The 24869-nt window shown below is 42.1% G+C and overlaps 1 protein-coding gene across 9 annotated transcripts in view; it reads right to left on the reverse strand.

Annotated features, from left to right (window-relative positions):
* Nucleotides 1-24869, reverse strand: part of PHF21A (PHD finger protein 21A) — a gene marked incomplete at both ends in the record, with an annotated part of 175404 nt that overhangs the window by 39469 nt on the left and 111066 nt on the right. For all 9 annotated transcript variants that reach the window (XM_080696573.1, XM_080696572.1, XM_080696567.1 and 6 more), the window contains one exon: nucleotides 3951-4157. In XM_080696573.1, the coding sequence (XP_080552699.1) occupies nucleotides 3951-4157 (207 nt within the window). The remainder of the gene's footprint in view (nucleotides 1-3950; nucleotides 4158-24869) is intronic.

Below are 24869 nucleotides of genomic sequence, written 5' to 3' on the forward strand. Positions count from 1 at the left end.
TCTAGACCAATGAAAGTACCTTACTACCCAAAACAAGGCTGAAAATATTCCCTGACGAATATCTGCTTCAGTGTCTATGTGAGACGTGTATTAAGTTGTTTGGCTGCAGACTGTTATTTCCCATTTCTGCCTTATGCACACATACACATTATCTTTTAACATCTTTCATTTTTCTTTTTCCTTTTTTTGTTTTTGGTGGTACTGGGGGTGGAACCCAGGGGCTTTTCTACCTCTGGCTACACTCCCAGACATATTTTATACTTTATTTGGAAACAGAGTCTCACTAAGTTGCTAAGAGCCTCACTAAGTAGCTGAGGCTGGCTTCGAACCTGTGTGATCCTCCTGTCTCAGCCTCCCAAGTGCTGGGATTACAAGCGTGCGCCACCACGCCTGGCTCATTTTTCTTTTAATCAAAAATTTAAGGATCTGGCCTCAGCTATCCCGTCATAGCTTAGTTGGTGATTCTTATTAATGCCTGTAATTAAAATCACCCAAATCTTTGTTTGCTTTTCTCCAAAGCAACCATAGAGAAGTGGCTCACTGACCAGGATAGGAGCCTGCCAAGGGGTTAGCCCAGTGCCAGGGTCAGTGAGGCAGGGATCGGAGCCTGTTGAGAGGCTAGGCTAGTGCTGGGGCCTCTGAAGCCGGGAGAGGAGCCAGCCGAGGGGTTAGTTTGGTGCAGAGGCCAGCGAGGCCAGGATTGGGGCCTCCCATGAGGCAAGGCCGGTGCTGGAGCTAGCGAGGTCGGGATCAGAGTCCTCCAGGTGGCCAGGCCACTACTGGGGCCATCAAAAGTGGGATCGGAACTTGCAATGTGGCATGCACAGAGAAATAGCACAGAAAATAAAATCCAGATGTTTCCCTAATTAGCAAGAACTAGGAAGAAAGGGATAACAGGAGGAGGTCGAGTAGTAGAAAGGGCCCTATTAAGAAGCAATTAAGGTGACCAATCAGAGGGGAAGGGATGGGGGAGGATGGAATCTCTTTAAAACTCATGAGGTGCGTAAACAACTATATCAAAGATAATCACCAATTAAGCATGGGATCGAGGGAGGGGGAGGGAATGGGATGGGGATTGGATGAGGGCTTATTGGACGATATGTGCTTGTACATCCTCTCAAGTCTTGTATTCCAAAGTGATGTATGATTACAAAAAATTAATAATAAAAAATCAAAACAAAACAAAAAAAGTGGCTCATTCTTGTTGCTACTGCCCCTTAAATGTGGGGGAAATGGGAGTATTGGGGGGTCATAGGTAATTTACTTTCTACCAGTGATGAAAACCAAATGAAAGATAGATGCTATTTATATTTAGAACTGTTACAGTAACACAGCAGCAAGGACTGACTATACAACATGTTATTTGTAATAAGAGTTTTAACCACAGTGTGATATCTTTCAACTTAAAATGTTTAAATACAAAGGACTTAGCTGGGGCATGGTGGCGCACACTTGTAATCCCCGTGCTTGGGAGGCTGAGACAGGAGGATCGCACAGGTTCAAAGCCAGCCTCAGCTACTTAGTGAGGCTCTCAGCAACTTAGTGAGACCCCGTTTCCAAATAAAATATAAAATATGTCTGGAAGTATAGCCCGGAGGTAGAAAGCTTCTGGGTTCCACCCCCAGTACCACAAATACATACATACATACATACATACATACATAGGACTTTTGAAGTGGTGAGCAAGCCACATCTGGGTGTAGCCATGAGTTATGAAAGCAAAGCTCTGGACAGCAGAACTTAATGACATCTGTTTTAAGAACAGGTGGCATATGGTTACTGCTTTAAAAGAGGTCAATGTGCTAGAGGTCAAAATGTTTTTTTTTGTTGTTGTTTTATGGTACTGAGGATGGAACCTAGGCATTCTATCTCTGAGTTATACTCCCAGTCTTATTTTTTATTATTTTTATTTTGAAACAACGTCTCACTAAGTTGCAGAAGACCTCAATAAATAGGCGAGGCTGTCCTCAGAACAGAGATCCTCCTGTGTCCGCCTCTCAAGTACTGGGATTACAAGCATGTACCAGCATAGCTGGTGATAAATCACTATCAATATTTTGAATAACCCTAAACTGATTATTTTATTATTTATTTTTATTTTTATTTTTTTGGTGGTACTGGGGTTCCTGGAAGCCCTTCACCTCCGGGCTATACTCCCAGACCTATTTTATACTTTTTTAAAAAATATTTGGAAACAGGGTCTCTTAAACCAGCGCGCTGGCTGGCTTCAAACCTGCACGATCCTCCTGTCTCTGCCTCCCAAGTGCGGGGATTACAAGTGTGTGCTGCCACGCCCAGCTTAAACTGATTATTTTAGAAAATCGGTTTAGCAAAAATGCTAAATAAAACCTCAACCTTCCTCCCTGAATTATATACTTGTCATATTCAATGCTTAGATAATATTGAAACCTGATAAGTTTGTCCACATCTAAGTTAGCATTTCTTCTTTTGGTGGCACTGGGGTTCCTGGAAACCCTTCTACCTCCGAGCTACACTCCCAGACCTATTTTTTTTTTTTTTTTTAACTTGGAAACAGGTTCCCTTAAGCCAGCGCGGCTGGCTTCGAACCTGTGCTATCCTCCTGTCTCGGCCTCCCAAGCACGGGAATTACAAGCGGGCACCACCACGCCCGGCTAGGTTACCATTTCTATTTGACTTTACAAACATTTAGTTGTGGCTGATTTTTACTACGCATATTCTAGCATATACATAATTCCATTTAAGAAACAAGCACAAGATCTAGTAGCATATGCTTAAATGAAAACTTTTTTTTGTGGTACTGAGGATTGAAACCCACAGCTTCTACCTCTGAACCACACTCCAAATCCTATTTCTTATTCTTTATTTTGAAACAGGGTCTTACTAAGTTGCAGAGGGCCTCAGCTAAGTAACTGATGCTGGACAGTAACCTGCGATTTTCATTTCAGCCTCACAAGTACTGGGATTTTTCATACTTTGCCAAATGAAAGCTTTTTCTTTTTTTTTTTTTTTTGGTGGTACTGGGGGTGGAACCCAGGGGCTTTTCTACCTCTGGGATATACTCCCAGACCTATTTATACTTTATTTAGAAACAGGGTCTCACTAAGTTGCTGAGAGCCTCACTAAGTAGCTGAGGCTGGCTTCAAACCTGTGTGATCCTCCTGTCTCAGCCTCCCAAGCACTGGGATTACAAGCGTGCACCACCACGCCCGGCTAAGTTCTAGTTTTGAACTGCAGTTCTCATTTCAGATTCTGTCAACGTATTAAAACAGATTCATAATCTCATGAATATGGATTTAAAAATGAATACTTTGTCCTTCTCAATAGTGAAAACACACCACTCTATGAATGCTTCTATGTGGTCCCAACAGCACTGATCCTGGAATAGCTCCATGCCCAACTGCTAAGAATTCCAGAAAAGGCCGGGCATGGTGGCGCACGCTTGTAATCCCCGCACTTGGGAGGCTGAGACAGGAGGATCGCACAGGTTCCAAGTCAGCCTCAGCTACTTAGTGAGGCTCTCAGCAACTCAGTGAGACCCTATTTCCAAATAAAATATAAAATAGATCTGGGAGTATAGCTCAGAGGTAGAAAGCCTCTGGGTTCCACCTCCAGTACCACCGGGTGGAAAAAAGGAGAAGAAGAAGAATTCCAGAAAAAACAATTCTAGAAGAGGTCGAGTCACACAGACTTTCAGAACAAGTGCAAATACCTCCAGAAACTAAAAACGAGATTCCCATTCTGCTGGAATGCACAGAGTGATCTTCCTTTGTCATTGGCTGCTTTCCCTCCTTCTTTGGACAGGTGGGAAATCATTTAACTTTTGCTTCTTCTGCCAGTGAATTTCAAACTCTTATCCCAGTTATCGAAAAAGAAAGTAACCACAAACACATATGTCTAGAGCCAGTTTAACACAGGCTAGCCAAAATAGAACCCAGTGCTAAGCAACTAACCCCAGATCCATCCTTTACCTGTGAAGCAGTCAAGTTGGGAGAGGGTGCAGCTGACTGCTGGGCGTGGTGGTGGTGGTACTGCTGTTGTTGCTGTAGTTGCTGTAGTGGTTGCTGCTGTGCTGTTTGTAGTTTGTTTTCAGATTGTGGCAATGGCTGTATTTGGAACTTGTCTGGTTGTTCTTGCTTTACTATCAGGTTCTTCCGGAGCTGTTCGACCACTCTTTTCTACCAAATGAAGACAAAAAGAAATATAACCTATCAGAATACTTTCTAACAGTGGCATGGAAATGCAGTGATTATATGCCTCTGACATCCTTTCTGTAACTAGCTTCATCTAAAACTTGTTACATCTAAAATTTACATAGATTCTACATACAAGGTGTTCAAAGAACTTAGGAGACATAATCATTAATATGAAACTAAGAGTATAAGAAATGTCTTATTTATATAAGAGCAGAGATATACAGATAAAGAGGAAAGGCCGGGCATGGTGGCGCATGCTTGTAATCCCCGTGCTTGGGAGGCTGAGACAGGAGGATCACACAGTTTCGAAGCCAGCCTCAGGTACTTAGTGAGGCTCTCAGCAACTTAGTGAGACCCTGTTTCCAAATAAAGTATAAATAGGTCTGGGAGTATAGCCCGGAGGTAGAAAGCCTCTGGGTTCCACCCCAGTACCACCAAAAAAAAAAAAAAAAAAAAAGATAAAGGGGAAAAAAAGCAAAGAGAGATCATCCAGCAGAGTGCACTTTCCTGGCTCTCCTGAAACATTAGATTTTTATTATTTATTTAGTGGTACTAGGGGTAGAACCCAGAGGCTTTCTACCTCTGGGCTATACCCTCAGACCTATTTTATATTTTATTTGGAAACAGGGTCTCACTAAGTTGCTGAGAGCCTCACTAAGTAGCTGAGGCTGGCTTGGAACCTGTGCGATCCTCCTGTCTCAACCTCCCAAGTGCGGGGATTACAAATGTGCGCCACCACACCTGGCTTAAATAGATTTTTAAACAAGGACACCATGATCCTAGCAATATGCAGTATAAACAAGAAAATTACTGAAATGTGTAACTTTGAGTAGAACTTTGCTGGGATAGAATCAGTGGAAATACATTTGTTTAAGACACAGTAGGGATTTAGTTACATGGAATGAAAAAAAAATTTTTTTTTTTTTTTTTTTTTTTTGGTGGTACTGGGGTTCCTGGAAGCCCTTCTACCTCCGGGCTACACTCCCAGACCTTTTTTTTTTTTAAAATTTATTTGGAAACAGGGTCTCTTAAGCCAGCGAGGCTGACTACGAACCTGCGCGATCCTCCTGTCTCCACCTCCCAAGCGCGGGGATTACAAGCGTGCGCCACCACGCCCGGCATTACATGGAATGAAATTTAAAAGTCAGATGTCTAAAACTTTCTTGACTATGTTAAATTTTTTTTTTGTGGTACTGGGGGTAGAATCTAGAGGCTTTCTACCTCTAGGCTATACTCCCAGCCCTATTTCATATTTTATTTGGAAACAGGGTCTCACTAAGTTGCTAAGAGCCTCACTAAGTAGCTGAGGCTGGCTTCGAACCCGTACGATCCTACTGTCTCTGCCTCCCAAGCGCGGGGATTACAAGCGTGCACCACCATGCCTGGCTGTTTAAGTTTTTGAAAATTCCTTCCTTCCTTCTAGGGATGGAACCTAGGGCCGTGCACGATGGCCAGTCCTCCACTCCTGCCTGAGCTTCATTCCCAGACCAGGTATAATACATATGAGCACTATGTGATTGCTATGAGAAAATAGCAGTCATTTGTTATCAAACATAGCCCACCGTAGCTGATGAGAGCTCACACACTCTCCAGTAAGCCCAACAGCGACAGTGGGCTATGTCTGGTAACAAAAGATTGCAATTTTCTAATAGAGATTATGGAAGGAGAAAAGAAATGTTTGTAAAAATTAACTTTCAAGTCTTCACAATTCCATCTCTCAAGTATAAAAGGCAGAAAAATTGATCTGTTGTAGTTTACAAGGAGGGGTGGTAATAGTAGTGGTATTGCAGATACTTTTGGGTATCACATGTGGATTTTATTGTGTGGAAATCTGCCAGAACATTTATGTTTTAAAAGGAAACAATGGCCGGGCATGGTGGTGCACACTTGTAATCCCCGCGCTTGGGAGGCAGAGACAGGATCGTGCAGGTTCAAAGCCAGCCTCAGCTGGTTTAAGAGACCCTGTTTCCAAATAAAATATAAAATAGGTCTGGGAGTGTACCCCGGAGGTAGAAGGGCTTCCAGGAACCCCAGTACCAAAAATAAATAAAAAAAAAAGGAAACAATGACTTAGCATTGCCTTCAGACCTCCTCCCCATTAGACACCAAACACCTTGTGAGAGAGTGAAGCGCAGCCTCAGCAGAGACAGGGACTCCAAGAACCTTCCAAGATCCAGGAGGAAATCATACAACATATCATTGACACTTGCCAAGCAAACAAGCAACTGTGCCCCCGTCCCCCAAACACCTCAGAATAAAAACTGTGCAAGAAACTAAGTAATTACCATACCAGGCACAAGAAGACAGGGTGTTTTCTCCTCTACAGCCATCCTTAGGGAATACAGTATGCTTCCCTACTTACTGCCCACGTGGAGTAAACCAGAAGGAAAAACACATCCCAGAACCCGCGCCCAGTGTTACGTACAGCACCAGGGAAGAACCAGAGAGCGCTGCAGCTAGAGTACCCTTCAGCCATATGGCCAGAGCAAGGTGGCGACCAATCGGAACCAGAAGCAGAGTGGGAGTCAAGTGAGTCACACTGCGTTCACAACTGCTCCTCCCCAGGGCCTGAAACAAAGCCCTGGAGGCTTGCAGGTGGGGAGCAAAACCAAGACCCAAACACTGGCAAACTTACATCAGTCCTGCAGGAGGAAGAGAGAAAGCTGTGCAGATTGGACATGGGTCAGATCACATGAGTTGGGGAAAGTTGTCTTAAAAGACAGCTGTGGTATTTCAAAGTGCCACTCAGAAATGCATCACCCTCACTCCTTGCTGTGCTCAGCACAAGATCAGAAGAACAGCACACACAGCTGTGCATGTCTGTGGATGTCTGAAATTCAAGAGTCAAGGTTTGTGCTGGGTGTGGTGGCATGTGCTTGTAATCCCAGTACTTGAGAGGCTGAGAGAGGAGGATCACAGGTTCGAATCCAGCCTCACCAATTTAGTGAGGCTCTCAGCAATGTAGCAAGACCCTGTTTTCAAATAAAAAATAAGCCGGGCGTGGTGGCGCATGCTTGTAATCCCTGTGCTTGGGAGGTGGAGACAGGAGGATCGCACTGGTTTGAAGCCAGCCTCACTGGCTTAAGAGACCCTGTTTCAAAAAAAAAAAAAAAAAAAAAAAATATATATATATATATATATATGAAAAATAGGTCTGGGAGTGTAGTCTGGAGGTAGAAGGGTTTCCAGGAACCCCAGTACCACCATAAATAAATAAATAAATAGATAAATAAATAAATAAATACATACATACATACAAACAAAATAGGGCTGGGGGTGTAGCCTAGAGGTAGAAGGCCCCAGTACCCTCCCCCCCCACACACACACTCAAGGTATAGGGAAGCACTGTTGCTTTCTTTCACTTAAATATAAACGACTGCAGTCAGAAAACCAACGGCGGGAAGTGGGGTGCGCTCTGTACATCTGCAGGGACTGGCCAGTAGGAGAGCCAGCTTCCTAACCCCATGGTTCAGTCTTGCTGCTCTGGCAAACACGACACTCATACCACTTCAGAGGGACTCGGGTCTAGGTCAGCACCCGTTCTGGGTGGAAGTAAGAGAGGAGAGTCGTAGTATTTCATAATTCTTAGCCAGGTGGCATAAAGCAAGAGTTCTCAAGGCCCCTCTACATAAGATGTCCTCTCATCTCCACAGGAAGTAAGCCTGTACTTTCACTATTCTGTGTTCTCAACAGAGAAACCATGACTTCTGCTGGTCAGTAATGAAGGTTATACTGGCATACACAATTTGATATTTCCAATGGTGTTAACATATAAAGAAAATATTTAAATGTAAAATACTATCCTGAAACTTTGAGAGAAGGCTGAATATCCCAAACTGGCTACCCAACATTCAATAATAAGTTAATAAGAGTTAAAAGGAGGGGAACTCCCAAAGGAAATGAATAAAAGAAAGAAAGAAAGAAAGAAAGAAAGAAAGGAAGGAAGAAAGAAAGGAAAGCTAGAAAGAATGATGGCAGAAAGGAGAAAAAAGTTAATAACTTATCTCTCCTTGAAGTATCCTTCCCTTCCCTCCCTCCCTCCCTCCCTCTTTTCTTCCCTTCCTCCCTTCCTTCCTTCCTTTTGGTACTAGGGACGGAACCCAGGGGCATTCTATCTCTGAGCTACACCCCCAGCCCTATTTTGTTAGTCTTTTTAATTTTGAAAAAGGGTTTGCAACTCACTGAGTTGCAAGGGGCCTCACTAAGTAGCTGAGGCTGCCCGCGAACCGTGATCCTCTGGTCTCAGCCTCCCAAGTGCTGGGATTACAAGCGTGTGGCACCACGCCCAGATCCTTGGTGTATTTTCTATAAACAACAGGCCAATGTGGCAGGCCTCCAAGATGGCTGTCAGGGCTGCGCCAGACCCAGCCTGTAACGCCAGTCCTCGGGCTCCCTTGACATTCGCATCACTGGGTTTCCTCAGGGCTTGTTCAGGCAGAAGAGTTCATTGAGCCTCTGACACTTCAAGCCACAGTTTTCAAGACAGGTGGTCACGGTGATCAATACTGTGACATTCAATGATACTATCAACATGTTCACATGACAGCAACATCCCGAAGCATATTACAGAATTTTATAGATCCAATACAAAAGAATATTGGGCTTATTTTTGTTATTTAAGTCAACTGTCCTAAGTCCGATAGCACTGGTCAATAGAAAAGGGAAATGGGGAAATAAAGGACAGCCCCCGTCTCTGCCTCCAGCTAGCCAATAGTTTATTACCATCAAGAATTTTGCACACACAAATTTTACACAGCTTCTCTGGAAAGGAAACGTAGGATAAGGCCAGCTCCACAGATGGCTATCACTGCTTTAAGTTTGCTTCTTCACACTATCACTCAACTAGTTTATGTTCTATGCAGCATTCTTGGTGTTTTATCAGTTATGCGGCCACACCCACTCAAAACCCTATTACAGAGTACTTCCTTAAAAATTCATCCTTTCAAGCCAGGCGTGGTGGCGTATGCGTGTAATCCCAGCATTGGGGAGGCTGAGACAGGAGGATCGCGGTTCATGGACAGCCTCAGCTACTTAGTGAGGCCCTTTGCAACTCAGTGAGACCCTGTTCAAGATAAAGAATAAGCCGGGCATGGTGGCGCACGCTTGTAATCCCCGCACTTGGGAGGCTGAGACAGGAGGATCGTGCAGGTTCGAAGCCAGCCTCAGCTGGTTTAAGAGACCCTGGCTCCAAATAAAATATAAAATAGGTCTGGGATTATAGCCTGGAGGTAGAAGGCCCCTGGGTTCCATTCCCAGTACCACATAAATAAATAAATAAATAAATAAATAAATAAATAAATAAATGCCAGGTGTGTTGGCACACGCTTGTAATCCCTGCGCTTGGGAGGCGGAGACAGGAGGATCGCGCAGGTTCAAAGCCAGCCGCGCTGGCTTAAGAGACCCTGTTTCCACATAAAAAGTAAAAAAAAAAAAGGTCTGGGAGTGTAGCCTGTGGGAGTGTATCCTGGAGATAGAAGGGCTTCCAGGAGCCCCAGTACCACCAAAATAAATAAATAAATAAATAAATAAATAAATAAATAAATAAATAAATAAAAAGTATAAAATAGGTCTGGGAGTATAGCCCATAGGTAGAAGGGCTTCCAGGAACCCCAGTACCCCCCCACAAAAAAAGAATAAAAAATAGGGCAGGGGGTGTAGCTTGGAGGTCAAATGCCCCTGGGTTCCATCCCCAAACCTGCAAAAAAAAAAAAAAAAAAAAAAAAAAAATCATCCTTTCAGCCTGGCTCAGTGGCACATACCTGTAGTACTCAGGAGGCTGAAATAGGAGAACTGCAGGTTCAGGGCCAGTCACAGCAATTTAACAAGCCCCTGTTTCAAAATAAAAAATAAAAAGGGCTGGGGGTATGTAGCTCAGAGGTAGACTGCCCCTGGGTTTACTCCCCAGTACTCCGCCCCCGAAACCCACTCTTTCCCCCTATGCATCAGTATACAATCTGAATATATAACCTTCACCTTTCCCCCCAGAGGCTGACAGAAACTTTTAACTTTTCACAAATCCACAAAGTAAAGAACAAATTTTACTCATCTTCACACCAAAAATGTAGAGGAATAGTCACAGATCTTCAGATTCACCAACTGCTCAAAATGAAATCAGGGATAGTAAGTTTTATTTGTGCAGAAAAGGTAACAGAGAAATTTATGTTTGTGGATGATGTCAGATTTTTTCAAGTGGGGCTAGGGATATAGCTCAGTAGCAGAGTACTTGCTTAGCCTGCTGGAGGGTCTAAGGTTTGATGCCCAGTATCACAAAAACCAACAAAAAGAATTTATGAAAGAGGAAAAAAGTCCTTTCTACTGTCCAACTGAAACTCTACCACTGTATTTATAAGCAACACCAATATTCATCAACACTGGGCGTTCAGGAAGGAGGTACAAACGCATTTTGAATGTGCCACACAAGTAATTCTCTAAAGAATATTGTGTATGTCACTGACATAACATTAGTGACAAAATTACAACCCAGAGCAAACGTTGTGTTGTTTAAAGGAAACAAAAAATTAAGCAAAGACTCTACCATTTTATGAACAAAAACACAGAATGTCATTTTATGAACAAAGCTACAGGAAAAGAAGCAATAAACGCCTTCCTTAATGCAATAAGTAAAATTCAATGGGAAAATACGCAATAAAGTTATTGGAGAGAAAGTTCCAGGGGAAATATAGGATAGAACTGTAACAGAGGAGGAGGAGGAATACTGATGGCAGCAGCTATAAAAATATACTTAGCTAAAAATAATTGCATTTTATTTTATTTTTTTGAGCTACTAAAGATTTTGCTCAACTCTCTAAGATTCAGTTTGGGAGTTAGAATTAGACAGGTAGTTTCTGTCCTTTCTTAACTTTTTTTTTTTTTTTTGGTGGTACTGGGGGTGGAACCCAGAGGCTTTCTACCTCCGGGCTATAGTCCCAGACCTTTTTTATATTTTATTTGGAAACAGGGTCTCACTCAGTTGCTGAAAGCCTCACTAAGTAGCTGAGGCTGGCTTCAAACCCGTGCGATCCTCCTTGTCTCAGCCTCGCAAACGCGGGGATTACAAGCGTGCGCCACCACGCCCAGCTCTTTCTTAACTTTTAAAACGGGATAAATCCTTTTGCCATACCACCTGTTTGAGACAGGCAGCACTACTCTACAACCATATTTTTGTGTGAGAGTGTATGCAGTACTGGGGATGGAACCCAGGGCATTCTACCTGCGAGCTACACCCCCTGGAATAGGAGAACTTCAGGTTCAGGGCCAGTCTCAGCAATTTATCAAGACCTATATTTTATTCTTTATTTTGAAACAGGGTCTCACTGAGTTGCAAAGGGCCTTACTAAGTAGTAGCTGAGGCTGTCCTCGAACCGCAATCCTCCTGTCTCAGCCTCCCCAATGCTGGGATTACAAGTGTGCGCCACCATGGTAAACTGAATATGTTGTTTACCAAAATGGGCTCGTATGGTGGTTTTGAGGTTTGGTAACAGATAATTTATAGTTCTGCAAGATATCAAGGAGTTTGTACAGTAAAATATAAATGAATTAAGGAGCAGCACCAGTTCACATTATCAGAGATTTTTTCAACAAAGTTCAAGATTCTCTGCAAGGATGTTTAACAAATGGTAGAAAATGCATATGCCATAGTATTGATCAGACTCTGACTCACCTTTTTTTAATTAAAAAATTCTTTGGAGTTTACTCTTCTTCAAAGGGTGTGAATGGCTGGGCGTGGTGGTGCACACTTGTAATCCCCGCGCTTGGGAGGCTGAGACAGGAGGATCGTGCAGGTTCGAAGCCAGCCTCAGCTGGCTTAAGAGACCCTGTCTCCAAATAAAATATAAAATAGGTCTGGGAGTGTAGCCCAGAGGTAGAGGGCCCCTGGGTTCCATCCCCAGTACCACCAAAAAAAACAAAAAAAACAAAACACACACACACACAAAAAAAAACCCAACAACAAAGGGTGTGTATGTACACACAAATGTATCAATAAATTTTACATGCTATCTCCACAGGAGAGGAGGACTTTCCATCCATATAAATGGGATTTACACTCCATCCCTACAAGAGATTAGACCTTCGATTCACTAGCTTGATTGAAACTCAGTTTACATTTTTCTTATTTAGTTCATTCATATTCTAATAAGTAAACTTAACCCTTCCTTCTCCTCCTCCAATTTGACATATATGTTTTATACAGAATACTGCTAACATTGCTAAAAACAAACTCTGCCGATATCCAGGGCCCTTTCTAAGAACCCGAGAACTTCTTTACTTTGAAACAATTAAGAAAGGGTATAGCCGCTCCACTGCCTGGAGTCCCTTTTTTATCCCAATTACTCCCTAACTTGCACATATCAGAGCAAACATACACTTCTTCCCTTTCTGTGACTAGCTAATCTCAATGAACATAATGTTCTCTAGGTTCTTCCATTTTCTTGCTAATGACATGATTTTGTTCTTCTTTATTGCTAAGTAGAATTCCGTTGTGTATATTTCCCATAATTTTGTAATCCATTCATTGTTGACGGACATCTAGGTTGGTTCCACAATATGGCTATTGTGACCTGTGCTGCTGTGAACATGGGTGTGCATATATTACTGTAGTTCTCTGGTTTCAAATCCTTTGGAAAGACACCCAGTAGTGGTATAACTGGATCATATGATGGATCCATACCCAGTTTTCTGAGGTTCATTAATGGAAATACTACCATCAACTACGTGTATAAATATGAATATGCCAATGTCAATGTGGGTATTTTGCACTAGGAGGGGGGATGGGGAAGGAGGGGGCACCAAGTGCTGTATGTATGTGTGCCACCGACAACATGATTTACATTATGATGTGAGGCTATAATGCACCAGTAAAAGCACACACACCAAAAGAAAGGGTATAGCTATTGTACTAAAGAAAGATGTGGTCCCTGGAGAACCACAGGTGCCCACAGGTAACACGCAAAGATGCTGGAGTTGCTGGGAAGACAGCTTGGTGGGAGAGCACTTGCCTAGCTTGTACAAGGTCCCAGGTTCAACCCCTACAACTGCAAAGTAACTAAATAAAGACAAATATTCTGAAGCAAAACAGCAGATATCCTGGAAATGGCAATTGTAATATATTTGTTTCTCTCTAATAAAAGACCAAGGAAGACAAAGTGAGAAGCCAGTTGCTTTACTTTTAAGTTATCTACATTTCTTTGAAGCACTAAGCTATATTATACTGTCTTCTTGGTTTAAGAACAACATTGAAGATCAAATATAAGGAGTGTTTGAGAAACCATCAAAGGCGGGGCATGTGGCACACGCTTGTAATCCCAGCACTGGGGTGGGGGGCTGAGACCCGAGGACTGTGGTTCACAGCCAGCTAGCCTCAGCTACTTAGCGAGGCCCTACACAGCTCAATGAAACCCTGTTTCAAAAATAAAAAGGACGCCGGGCGTGGTGACGCACGCTTGTAATCCCCGTGCTTGGGAGGTGGAGACAGGAGGATTGCACAGGTTCAAAGCCAGCCATGCTGGCTTAAGAGACCATGTTTCCAAATAAAAACAAATATAAAATAGGTCTGGGAGTGTAGCCCGGAGGTAGAAGGGCTTTCAGGAACCCCAGTACCCCCCCAAATAATAATAATTTGTCTATAACTCAGAGCAACAGCTAATTAAATGTTACTTTTATTTCCAATGCCAATTCTATTTTGATCACTTGATTTTGAACATCTAATTAAGAGTGTGTGTGTGTGTGTGTGTGTGTGTGTGTGTGTGTGTGTGTCCACGCACACATGTGTATGTCTGTGTTGCTGGGGATTTAACTCAGAGCCTCGTGTATGCTTGGCAAGCACTCTCCACTGAGCCATACCCCACTCCTAATGTTGGTTCAAACTAAGTTTGTTTTGGAGGTTTCTTAAAATGAGAACTGCCAAGAAACAGCACAGAATTAATAAGTGAATGCTACCTATTCTCTGTTTATCGCTGAAATCAAGCACATTATAGGACATATCCTTGTGTATGGATCCAGGTATAGCCCAGATTACTTATACCTTTATGGTTGTTTATAATTCTGAATGTATAAAGTAGATGTTCAATTTTAATGTAAGCTGACCCAGCAAAGACTTTAGACATGGTAATGAGGACAGCAGAAAAAAACATAAGAACCATTTCCTACCAGCACAATTTCGCTGTTTACTAACATAAAAAAGTACCGGGATCATTGTGTCTGGACCACAATGAGATATGACATGGAGGCTATTAATTTGTAAATTAAACTCCAATTCAGCAGAATGCCTGTCCCTCTGTAACTGTCTGTTTACAGAACACTGCCGCTGCACGTCCCACCAGCCTGCCATTCGTCATTCCCTGGCTCTCCCTCCAACGTAAAGGCAGTGCTGCCTTGTTAATATCAGATCTGTCGCATACCCTATTGAAATTCTCTCCCTCCTCTGCCCTGAAGCTGCGTAGTTTGCTTCACAGAAGAATTATAACTGGAGACGACTGCACAGTAGCTATCCCTGACAAGTCAGATATTAGAATACAACTTAGGTACACTGGTGATCCAAAAGCAGGGTGTGGGGAAGGGAGGACCAGAAAAAAAGCCTCCATCATTTTACAGAACAGTGCTTAGATAAAACAAACGGGTTTGCCTACTCCAAGCCCGGGGTAACACTGGAGATAAGGTAAGAAGCCCCCTTTTCACAGGAACACAAGACAGAATCAGATGCTCAAAGTTTATTTAACTAAACTCTAGAGAGAATACATTTTCTAAGAAATGAATTGGTCATTTCCAAAGGCAAGGATATCTTTTATTGACCCTCAATTATGCGGGTTTTTTTCTCAAAATAGAAAAAGACAGACAATAGTATTAGAATAATAGAGCACATCACACTGGCAGATACATCATGTACAAAATATTTTGTGAGAAAATATACTATTTCCTTTACATTTAAACAAAAGCAAGTAACGCATAAAAAATCTCCGAACTGCTGAGTGTGGCGGCTCACGCTTGTATTTCCCGTGCTTGGGAGGCGGAGACAGGAGGATCGCACTGGTTTGAAGCCAGCCTTGCTGGCTTAAGAGACCCTGTTTCCAAATAAAAATATAAAATAGGTCTGGAAGTGTACCCCAGAGGTAGAAGGGTTTCCAGGACCACCCCAGTACCACCAAAAATAAATAAATAAATAAATAAACAAACAAACCCCAAAAGGACAGGGGGTGTAACTCCGAGTTAGGATGCCCGAGTCCAAAATAAATAAAATGAAATAAAAAAGGCACCAGTGACAGTCTGTTATAGTGGCACATGCCTATAATCCCAGTACTTGGGAGGCTGAGACAGGAGGTTGCAGGTTTGAAGCCAGCCTCAGCAACTTGGCGAGACCCTCGGCAATTCAGTGAGACCCTGTTTCAAAATTTAAAACCGGGGATTTGGAGTGTATTTTGGAAGCAGAGTGCCATTGGGTTCAATCCCCAGTATTGAAAAAAAGGAAAAGTACTAAAGATTAATTGCTTTTTGCCGGGCGTGATGGCGCACGCTTGTAATCCCCGCGCTTGGAAGGTGGAGACAGGAGGATCGCACAGGTTCGAAGCCAGCCGCACTGGCTTACGAGACCCTGTTTCAAAATATAAAAAAAAATAGGTCTGGGAGTGTAGCCCGGAGGTAGATGGGCTTCCAGGAACCCCAGTACCACCAAAAAAAAAAAAATTAATTGCTTTTGCTGTAAGATAAAGCCCACAGGTTTCCAGTTTTTATCACCTATACAATAAATACACCCACTGAACATATATACTAGGGAAGAAAATGGAATGAAACATTACTTAGAAAAGGTGAGGCATAAAGGATTTCAGATAACCAGAAAAATCAAATGGCCCTCTGGTTAATCACAATTTTGCTATGGGTATGATTTTAGTGACTTTTGATGGATAAACATAAAACCCAAGTTATCAACAATAATGAGAAGAATATGACATGATAAAATACCTGAGAATAACTATATATTAAATATATATTTGAAAGAGATGGACAACTATATATATTTACTTACATATATAATATACAGCTGAGAACAGAAAGTTTGGTAATAATATGTCCCATACAACTCAAGACAAGTGAATGCACCTTACAGATAACACTCATGATGTAAACCAACACAAGGATAAACTAGCATCTGTTTTTCTGCCGCTGACTCACAGCTGTCTCGAGGGTCGGAGAAGGCAGGTATTCAAGCGACCACACAGATCTGAGAAATGGGAACCACCTTGTTGAAGTTGTGCAGGGAATTACAGTAAGCACGAGTAGCCATCAGACCTGGAAGCTAACCAGGCACATCAGTATCTATCCATTTCTGATTCTCGTTCAAAGTACTCAGTTTTCAAAACCATTTCACTTACATGACTAAGAAAAAAGGATTCATGATATAAACATATGAACGATTTAATAATTTTTTAAGAATATTACTTTTTGAGTATAGACTCCAAATGAAAATGCTGGTATCATTTTCCACAAATACTTCCCTAAGGATGTGATTGTTTTAGTGCAAGTAATCATGTTTATGTAATACCTTGTACTTATAAACGGTCACACCTTCCTATCAAGTAAGATTCTCCTAACTGTGCGGGGTGAACAGGTAACCATATTGAGGCATGTGGTGACTGACAGTCAATCAGTTACACTGCTATTTTACAGTAACATGGGCCCAGAGTGTGGATTCCCTGACCTCTGGAGAGCTGGTCTGAGCGAAACTACACACTGAAGTAAAGGGCTGGGCTCGTTTTTCCGAGCCAATTTCTGCGAGGCTGACAGGCGGTTGGGGGGTATCCAAGTGGACAGACTGGATTTAGAGTTACTAGTGTCAGGCCACAGGAGGTCTCTAGATACAGGAAAACGGAAAGCGCAAAGTCAGGCCCTTGAGATCCAAGGAAGCAGAATAAGCCAGGCAACAGCTGAAGGAACCAAGTAGACGAGAGCCAGAGGATGCAGGGGAGGGGGAAGTGAGCGGTCAGGAGGAGGCACAGCGCGAGCATCACACCATCACCCCCGAGCTGAGCTTCCACAAACTGCTCTGAGGAAGACTGAGCGCGCTCTCAAAGGGGCTGGACAGAGAATCATGTGCTCCAGAACGCCAGAAAGAAGGCTGCACTCCTGTCACCCAGGGTGCTCGCTCTCCCGCAGCTGGACAGGGACACACACTGCAGTCAACCCGTGAGAATCGATGGGGCACGATGGACACTTTGAAAAGTCTGCTGCTAGCTTTCTAGCCTTGAGCAAAAACTTTAATTCTGGAACAATGACTTCAATGTAATAAATGGAATGGACGCTGGCAACATTCACGCGGGTAAAATGTTGGGCTCGATTGAATTGTTAGAGAAGTCAGAACAAACTTTACTTATCAGCCACTAACATAAAGCTGGATTTAAAATTCTTATTCACTAAACAGATTTGTCTCACTCCCATACAAATATATATGGCTATTTTTCTTTTAAAATAGAGCACAAATGATCAAACCAAAATGCAAAGGGACTGGGGTAATAATAGCCCTGCAAACCACACGGAGGCTGGCAATCAGTCTCTCTGCTTTCAGAAGGGCCAGTGGGAAGCTGGCGCGCCCCCCCCCCCGCCCCCCGCCGTCTATCACACAAGACCAGGGCTCAGTCACAGACCGCTGTGTGAGTGACAGAGCCATCACTCCTGCTTAGTCTCCACAGGCCTAATGGGTGTGATGCTGAACTTACGCATCTCAGTCGGCAATGCAGCCTTACCCAGGGTGCTTATGTTTTAGGCTTTGTAAGTACAAGATGTCAGGGGTTTTGTTGTTGCATCATTCAGCAACACTTGATTTCAACTCTGCTGAGCTGGCAAAAGCATCCGACCAACCCAGCTCTCAGTACAGTCCGGAGGCTTCGCTGAGTTCACCCTTGAGATGTTCCAGCAGTGGGGTTACTTCACCATACTCACTGACAATGTGACACACGAGGAACACAGATTCGACGAGTCATCACAGCCTAGCTGGTCCTTCCCTGATGCATCTGCCTTACTATATATTTCCTATAATTGCTCTTTTTTTTTTTTTGTGGGTCTGGGGATGGAACCCAAGGGCATTCGACCTCCGAGCTACACCTCCTGCCCTGTTTTTTTTTTTTTTTTTTAATTCTTTATTTTGAAACAGGGTCTCACTGAGTTGTGGGAGGGCCTAAATACCTGAGGCTGTCCGCAAACCTCGATCCTCCGGTCTCAGCCTCCCAAATGCTGGGATTACAACAGTGCACCACCACGCCCGGCTTACTGTAATATTTTCAACCAAATATCCTAAGGACTTAGCTCTATCTTGAGCCCAGATAAATGTGTACAATCTTGGTATTATATGGAGATCCTGGGAGAAAGTCTCATATGGTGCCTGAGCTTCCTACGATCTACTAATTGTAGATGCTTAGAGAATGAGACGAGACAATTCTTTCCATCACCTTTAAGAGAATCCAGGGCTGGGTGTGCAGCTGAGTGGTGGAGTGCTTGCCCACCATGTCTGAGGCCCTGGGTTCCACCCCCAGCACCATAAACAAGTGAATGAATGCATGTATGCATGCATGCGGTTGACTGAAGGATGGCTGTAAGGGCATGGGTGAAGGACCTGCGTGGAGAAAGCAGGGCGACTTGTTGTCTGATGGAAAAGTGGAATGGCTACTTGTATGCATTGTTGGCTTTGCCACCAATCAGAGGAGAGAAAGCACCTTTAGGAAAAGAAAATGGAACAAATTGAGTGGAAAAGAAGAAGTGACACAAAAGTACAGTGTTTAACAAGCAGCTTTTCTTGGTAGTTGAAGGTGCTCCTTTCCTAACAGAGGCTCCCTGCACCGGGAGGAATCATCCCCACACAGGGGTGCATGCCTATACTTCATAGGGTGTTTGTTTGTGTGACAGTTATACTGTCATAATTTTAGATGGTTAAACCTCTGCTCCAGGGTTTATAAAAGATCAGAGCACTTGTCACTCTTGGTGCAGGTGGAGGGAGATAGAGTGGTTGAGCAGTTCATTTTTCTTTATAATTACACTCCATTAACCTTCCACATGAGAGCTCCCCTGTGCTTTCATACCAGCAGCACCAACTGGCTGCATTTGATAAGGCTCTACAGAGTCTGCAAGACCAGCACACGCAACAAAAGGAATACTTTAATACTGCAGACTTAAGCAGAAGCCGAACGCAGCCCTGTTACTTACTGGCACACGTATTTGGTTCAGTTATACATGTGTAGACAAAAACAAACCATAAACCACAAAGCTGGAAACCGGCAAACAAATGATGGGAACTTATTTCAACAAAATATGATTCAAATATCTTCTGGTAATCTTTATAATATTAAAACTCCAAGCCCATTATTTTTCTAACCTTTGATAATGTGTCATCCTGAAAAAAATACAGACTATAGTATTCAACACACTAAAGCTTCTGGGGTGACACAGTTACACGATGATCTATATATTACAATTAGATCACACTGGTATCTACAAATTGCATGTTGTGAAGGTGATTTAATCACTAACGTATTTCTCTTTACATATTGCTCAGTAACTCACTTCAAAAAATTAAACTGGTTAAGAAAGAACACTAAGTCTATCTCTACCCTTCTTGACGGTGGCCACATAAATGATTTCCCTTTGAGGGGGGAGAGACAGAAATCTTTCCATTAATAATGCATTCTCCTGTAGTTTCCAATGCAGAGCCAGGAACACTACTTTCCATATGCACAAAGGTAGATTAGCATTTTTTTCTACCCTGAGCTAAGGGTAGGTGTACATGCTTGAGCAGATAAAATGAAAGCCAATTTGGGGAGTAGGTACTGGCACAATTAATCTTGAACAGGAAACAAAAGGTAGTTATATTTACACCTCTGCCTTAGCCAATGGCGTCCACAGCACTCTCGGGGCCTCAGAATAAGGTTCCCACCAACACTGCAGGTCATATTTCTGGGTTTATCCCTAAACAGAGTGTCCTAAGGAAAGTCAATAGTTATCCTGACAATACTATTACCCTGCTTTCTGTGGACAGAGATTTATACATTGAGGAAGTCAGTCTATGATACAACATAATCCCCAAACCTAAAAATTAAAGTATTAGAATTCAAGTGGTATACCATCTCACTCATTGAATTCTGTATTTAATACGCTGTTCTAGAAATACAGAACTATTGAAAAATCTTATTTTTGAAAATTGAAGTGGTTGGTACTTCCGAAAGTGTTTGGCAGAGAAATGTTTGTTTATATTTACATTTTGAATATGAATGATTGGATCTAGGAATTCTACTATATCTTTCTTTTTTCCTATGTTGATGTATGAAAGTACTTTTCCAGGAATCTTTTTTCACTGCTTAATATCATTACAAATTTATGTTACTAAATATATGTGTATATTGTATGTATGTGTAGGTGGTACTGGGAATTAAACCCAGGGGTGTTCTATCTCCAAGCTGCACCCCCACCTTATTTATTTTTAATTTTTATTTTAGAACAGGGTCTCACTAGGTTGATGAGAGTCTCACTACTTGCTGAGACTGTACTCGAAACTGCGATCCTCCTGTCTCAGCCTCCTCAAGGACTGGGATTACTGGTGTGTGTCACCACACCTGGCTTATGTTACTGCACATTTTTTCACCATCATGGTATCCTTTAAAAAAAAAAAAAAGCTGGGTGTGGTGGCGCACGCTTGTAATCCCAGCATTTGGGAGGCTGAGACTGGAGGATCGTGGTTCGTGGACAGCCTCAGCTACTCAGTGGGGACCTCCAGAACTCAGTGAGACCCAGTTTCAAAATAAAGAATAAAAATAGGGTGGGGGTGTGGCTCGGAGGTCAAATGCCCCTGGGTTCCATCCCCAGACCCGCCAAAACAAACAAACAACAAACACACAAAAAACCTCTCCTTAACCCAAATATGAGAAGTGTGCTTGTAAGTAAAGGGCCAATACCCAGTATCAAAGACATCATCTTAATCCTTTCTTGTTACATATTACAGGTTAGAACATTCAATACAATAACGCTGAAAGATCATATTCCAAAAGAGAAAGCCCGGCTGTGCCGATATGAAGCAGCTCCTGACAGTGTGGGTCTCTCAGTGCCCCAGACCCAGTGGCAGTCAGCTATCTCTTGTGCTTAACACTGTATGATTTCCATTTCTCAATGAACAGAATGTCTTTCAGTAAATGCTTGCTTTCAGCTTTCAGAGTGGCAAGGAGATGAAAATCCACTCTATACGCATGTTGAGAATCAGGCAAACGCCAACCTACCTGCTCAGGATCTGTCTCTGACTCACGGGAGCCATCTGTTTACCTGTGCTGACTGTCTCAGGGCGCAGACCAACCTGCTGCGGGGCAGACCTGCCTCACGCCGCAAACTCATTCTGCAATTTCAACTCCCTCGCTGGCAACAGATCTTCTTCTCGAAATCTAAAACTATCACTTCAATCAACTAGTATCAGGCCTTATTCTACTGCTCTCGTACAAAAAAGAATTATACAGCACAGGCCCATGTGCGAACAGGTCATCTCTGAACACGGCTCGCGGGGAAGGAGGCGGCGCAGGCTCGCTCCTATTAACAACTTCAGTACCAGCAGCAGCAATCAAGCTTCTGCCCTGGACAGGCGTGTGCCAGTGTGGAGAGAGGCTGGAAGATCACTGAATCGCAGGGGAGAGAAGAATGGACTGCAAATACAAACTGTTCTGGGCTTCTTTGTTTTAAAGATTGGAAACGTATTCATAGCTGGGGTTTCCATCCGTGTTATGAGCACACAAATTTAATGCAGTGGGAGAAAAGGTTCTCGGAACGTCCTCTGAATCCTCCACAACTATCGATCTGCTTGCTGTTCTACACGTTCTTCACTAATCACTCTCTCTCTTAATGTTGAAAGGATGTTAGAGCCAATGAAGAGAGTCCTGGGCAGAATAATTTTAGAAGATAATTTCAATGAATATGCCCACTGAGTATATAGTATTGTAGATTCTGTCATATAATATTAAAGGTTGATACGCCTATTTTAAGAAGTTTCTATGTCTTTTTCAGGAAACGTAAGATGCACATGCAAAAGAACTACCGTACTTCTTATCGAGTATCAATAAGCAAACTCTTGGAGATTTTAAGAACTATATAAGTGAAAGGAGCAATAAGTAGAGACAGTGAGGTCACAAAGAGAAGACAAGCTCAACCTGGAGAGCATGGATTTTGAGCAATGCTAAACACCCCAAAACTCTGTAAGTATAAGAATTAAATATAAGCTACTGGTTAACATTTTGGAGAAACGAAATAAGACAAGTTCTCATGCTAGTGGTTGGTGACAGAGCCCTAAATAGAGAAACTAGTAAGTATCAAAGGAAAAGGCATGTACTGCCACTGAACTCTATTCTTTACACTTTTTAAGAAGACCATTGTTTGGGAATAAAATACAGAATTAGTCTACCTTGTTTCTAACAAATGTACTTCAAAATGCAAGCTTATTTTGAAAAGAGAAATCTAAGAATATATTCACCGAAATAAAACAATGTACAATTTAGAAGGAATTACTGGCCTGGTGGTTAAAAGACAAAGAACTATGTGGATAAGGTGCAGAGACAGACCTAAAACAGATTTGAAAGGACCAAATCTTTTGTTCCTTCTTTGGTGATGACACAGCACAGGAATACCGGGCTGATACCAGCATGAGAATTTCTGTATCTTAGTGAGTAAGAAATTCATCAAGTTTCATTTTGTTCGAGCCTGTACTGTCACACGGTACATAAACGTCTTCACTTCTGAGGATGAGTCACGCAGTGGTGAATAGAGAGGCTTGTCCTATTCCACTGTGCTAGGAAAGAGTTGCAATCTTCTGCAAGGCTGGCAGCAATAGTGACATTTACTAAGAAGCTAGCAACATTTCTAGTATTATTAAACAGACTTCGATACTTGGAAATAATGATTAAGTGAGATTCTACTTTTAAAACTGACTGGAAAGTTGAAGCTAGTATGTTAACTCTCTCGACTGCTTAATTCTTGCAAACAAAACAAAACAAAATAAAAGCACCAGCAAAACTATAAGGCAGCAAGCTGTAAAAAAGAAAGCAACATATTTAGCATAAAGAAACTGCTACATCATTTCCCATACTAAGCTCTGAAAACAAATTATTCATTTCCACACTACATGCCAAGGAATACAGTGTTATCTGGAAAATATATTCTCTCACCTTTAGATACATCAGTAGCTAAATCCTACCTCTTGTTCATACTATATTGGGACTTGCGGGGTCTTTTTTCATCAAGATGTAATACTTGCAATACTTCTAAATTGCTAACAACTGCTAACCATTAGTTAAAACGTGGAACTAAAGATATATAAGTTACTGATTATCAAAAACTAGGTAACATGCTATGGATGTTATTTAAAAACTTTATAATGTTTTCCTTTTGAAAAATAGTAAAGAAAAGATGGGCATGGTGGTACTTTCCTGTAATCCCAGTACTTGGGAAGCAGAGACGGGAGGAGACGCTGTTTCAAAATAAACAAAATAAGGTTGAGGGTATAGTAAAGAGGTAAGATGCCCCTGGGCTCAATCCTTAGGTACAAGGAAAGGAAGGAGAGAGGTAGGGAGTAAGGTTGGTTGGCTGGTTAAAAATTCACCAAAAAGCCTGGTTTAGTGGTGCATGCTTGTAATCCTAGTACTTGGGAGGCTGAGACAGGAGGGTTGCAGGTTCAAAGCCAGCCTCGGCAACTTAGCAAGGCTCTCAGGAACCTAGTGAGACCCTGATTCCAAATAAGACATGAAATCAGGCTGGGGGTATAGCTTTGAGGTAGAATGCCTCTGGGACTAATTTCTCTCTCTCTCTCTCTCTCTCTCTCTCTCTCTATATATATATATATATATATATATAATATAATCACCAAAATAACTGTTAGATACAATTGTCTAATAATTATACTAATTTAATCCTTCTGAAATATTTTTAGGATATAAACATATGTCCTGTTTTTTTTTTTTTTTTTTTTTTTTTTTGGTGGTACCGGGGATGGAACCCAGGTGCTTTCCTACCTCCGGGATACACTCCCAGACCTATTTTTTTTTTAAATATTTTATTTGGAAACAGCATCTCGTTATGTTGCTGAGAGCCTCACTAAGTTAGTAGCTAAGGCTTGCTTTGAACTTCATGATCCTCCAGTCTCAGCCTCCCAAGCGTGGGAATTACAAGCATGCGCCACCACGCCTGGCTATATCTGGGTTTTTAATTACATGTTTCACAGGAATCACTATTTCTGGCATTTTCTATATTCAAAACTATGTAAAAATAAGAATTTAATATTTCAAACTTTCAGTAATGCCACATCAGTAGTTTAACAAATCTTAACCATAAAACCCTGACATTTTGCTAATCTAATACAACTTATATGATACATGAAAACTTATTAGCATGGATGCTTCAGAAGCAGAAACAATTTAAACCCACGTATGGCTCTGGTAGGAACGCAGAAGGGAATGTAGGAACTGGAGAACCATCAAGGTAAAGTCAAGGTCTACCTGAGTGGATAAAGTGGGGAGATAAGATATTTTGTCACTAGGCCCAAAGACAGGTCATTAAATATTGCTATATCAACTAAATTCTTTTCTAATAAATTACTGTCATGTTTCTAACAGGCTGGTAGGTTCTAAAGAGAAAACTACATTTATCTGACCTAGGAAATAAATACCAGAACTAATAATAGAAACCCAAGTTGTA

Source organism: Muscardinus avellanarius, assembly GCF_963383645.1.
Source record: "Muscardinus avellanarius genome assembly, chromosome: 1".
Classification (NCBI taxonomy): domain Eukaryota; kingdom Metazoa; phylum Chordata; class Mammalia; order Rodentia; family Gliridae; genus Muscardinus; species Muscardinus avellanarius.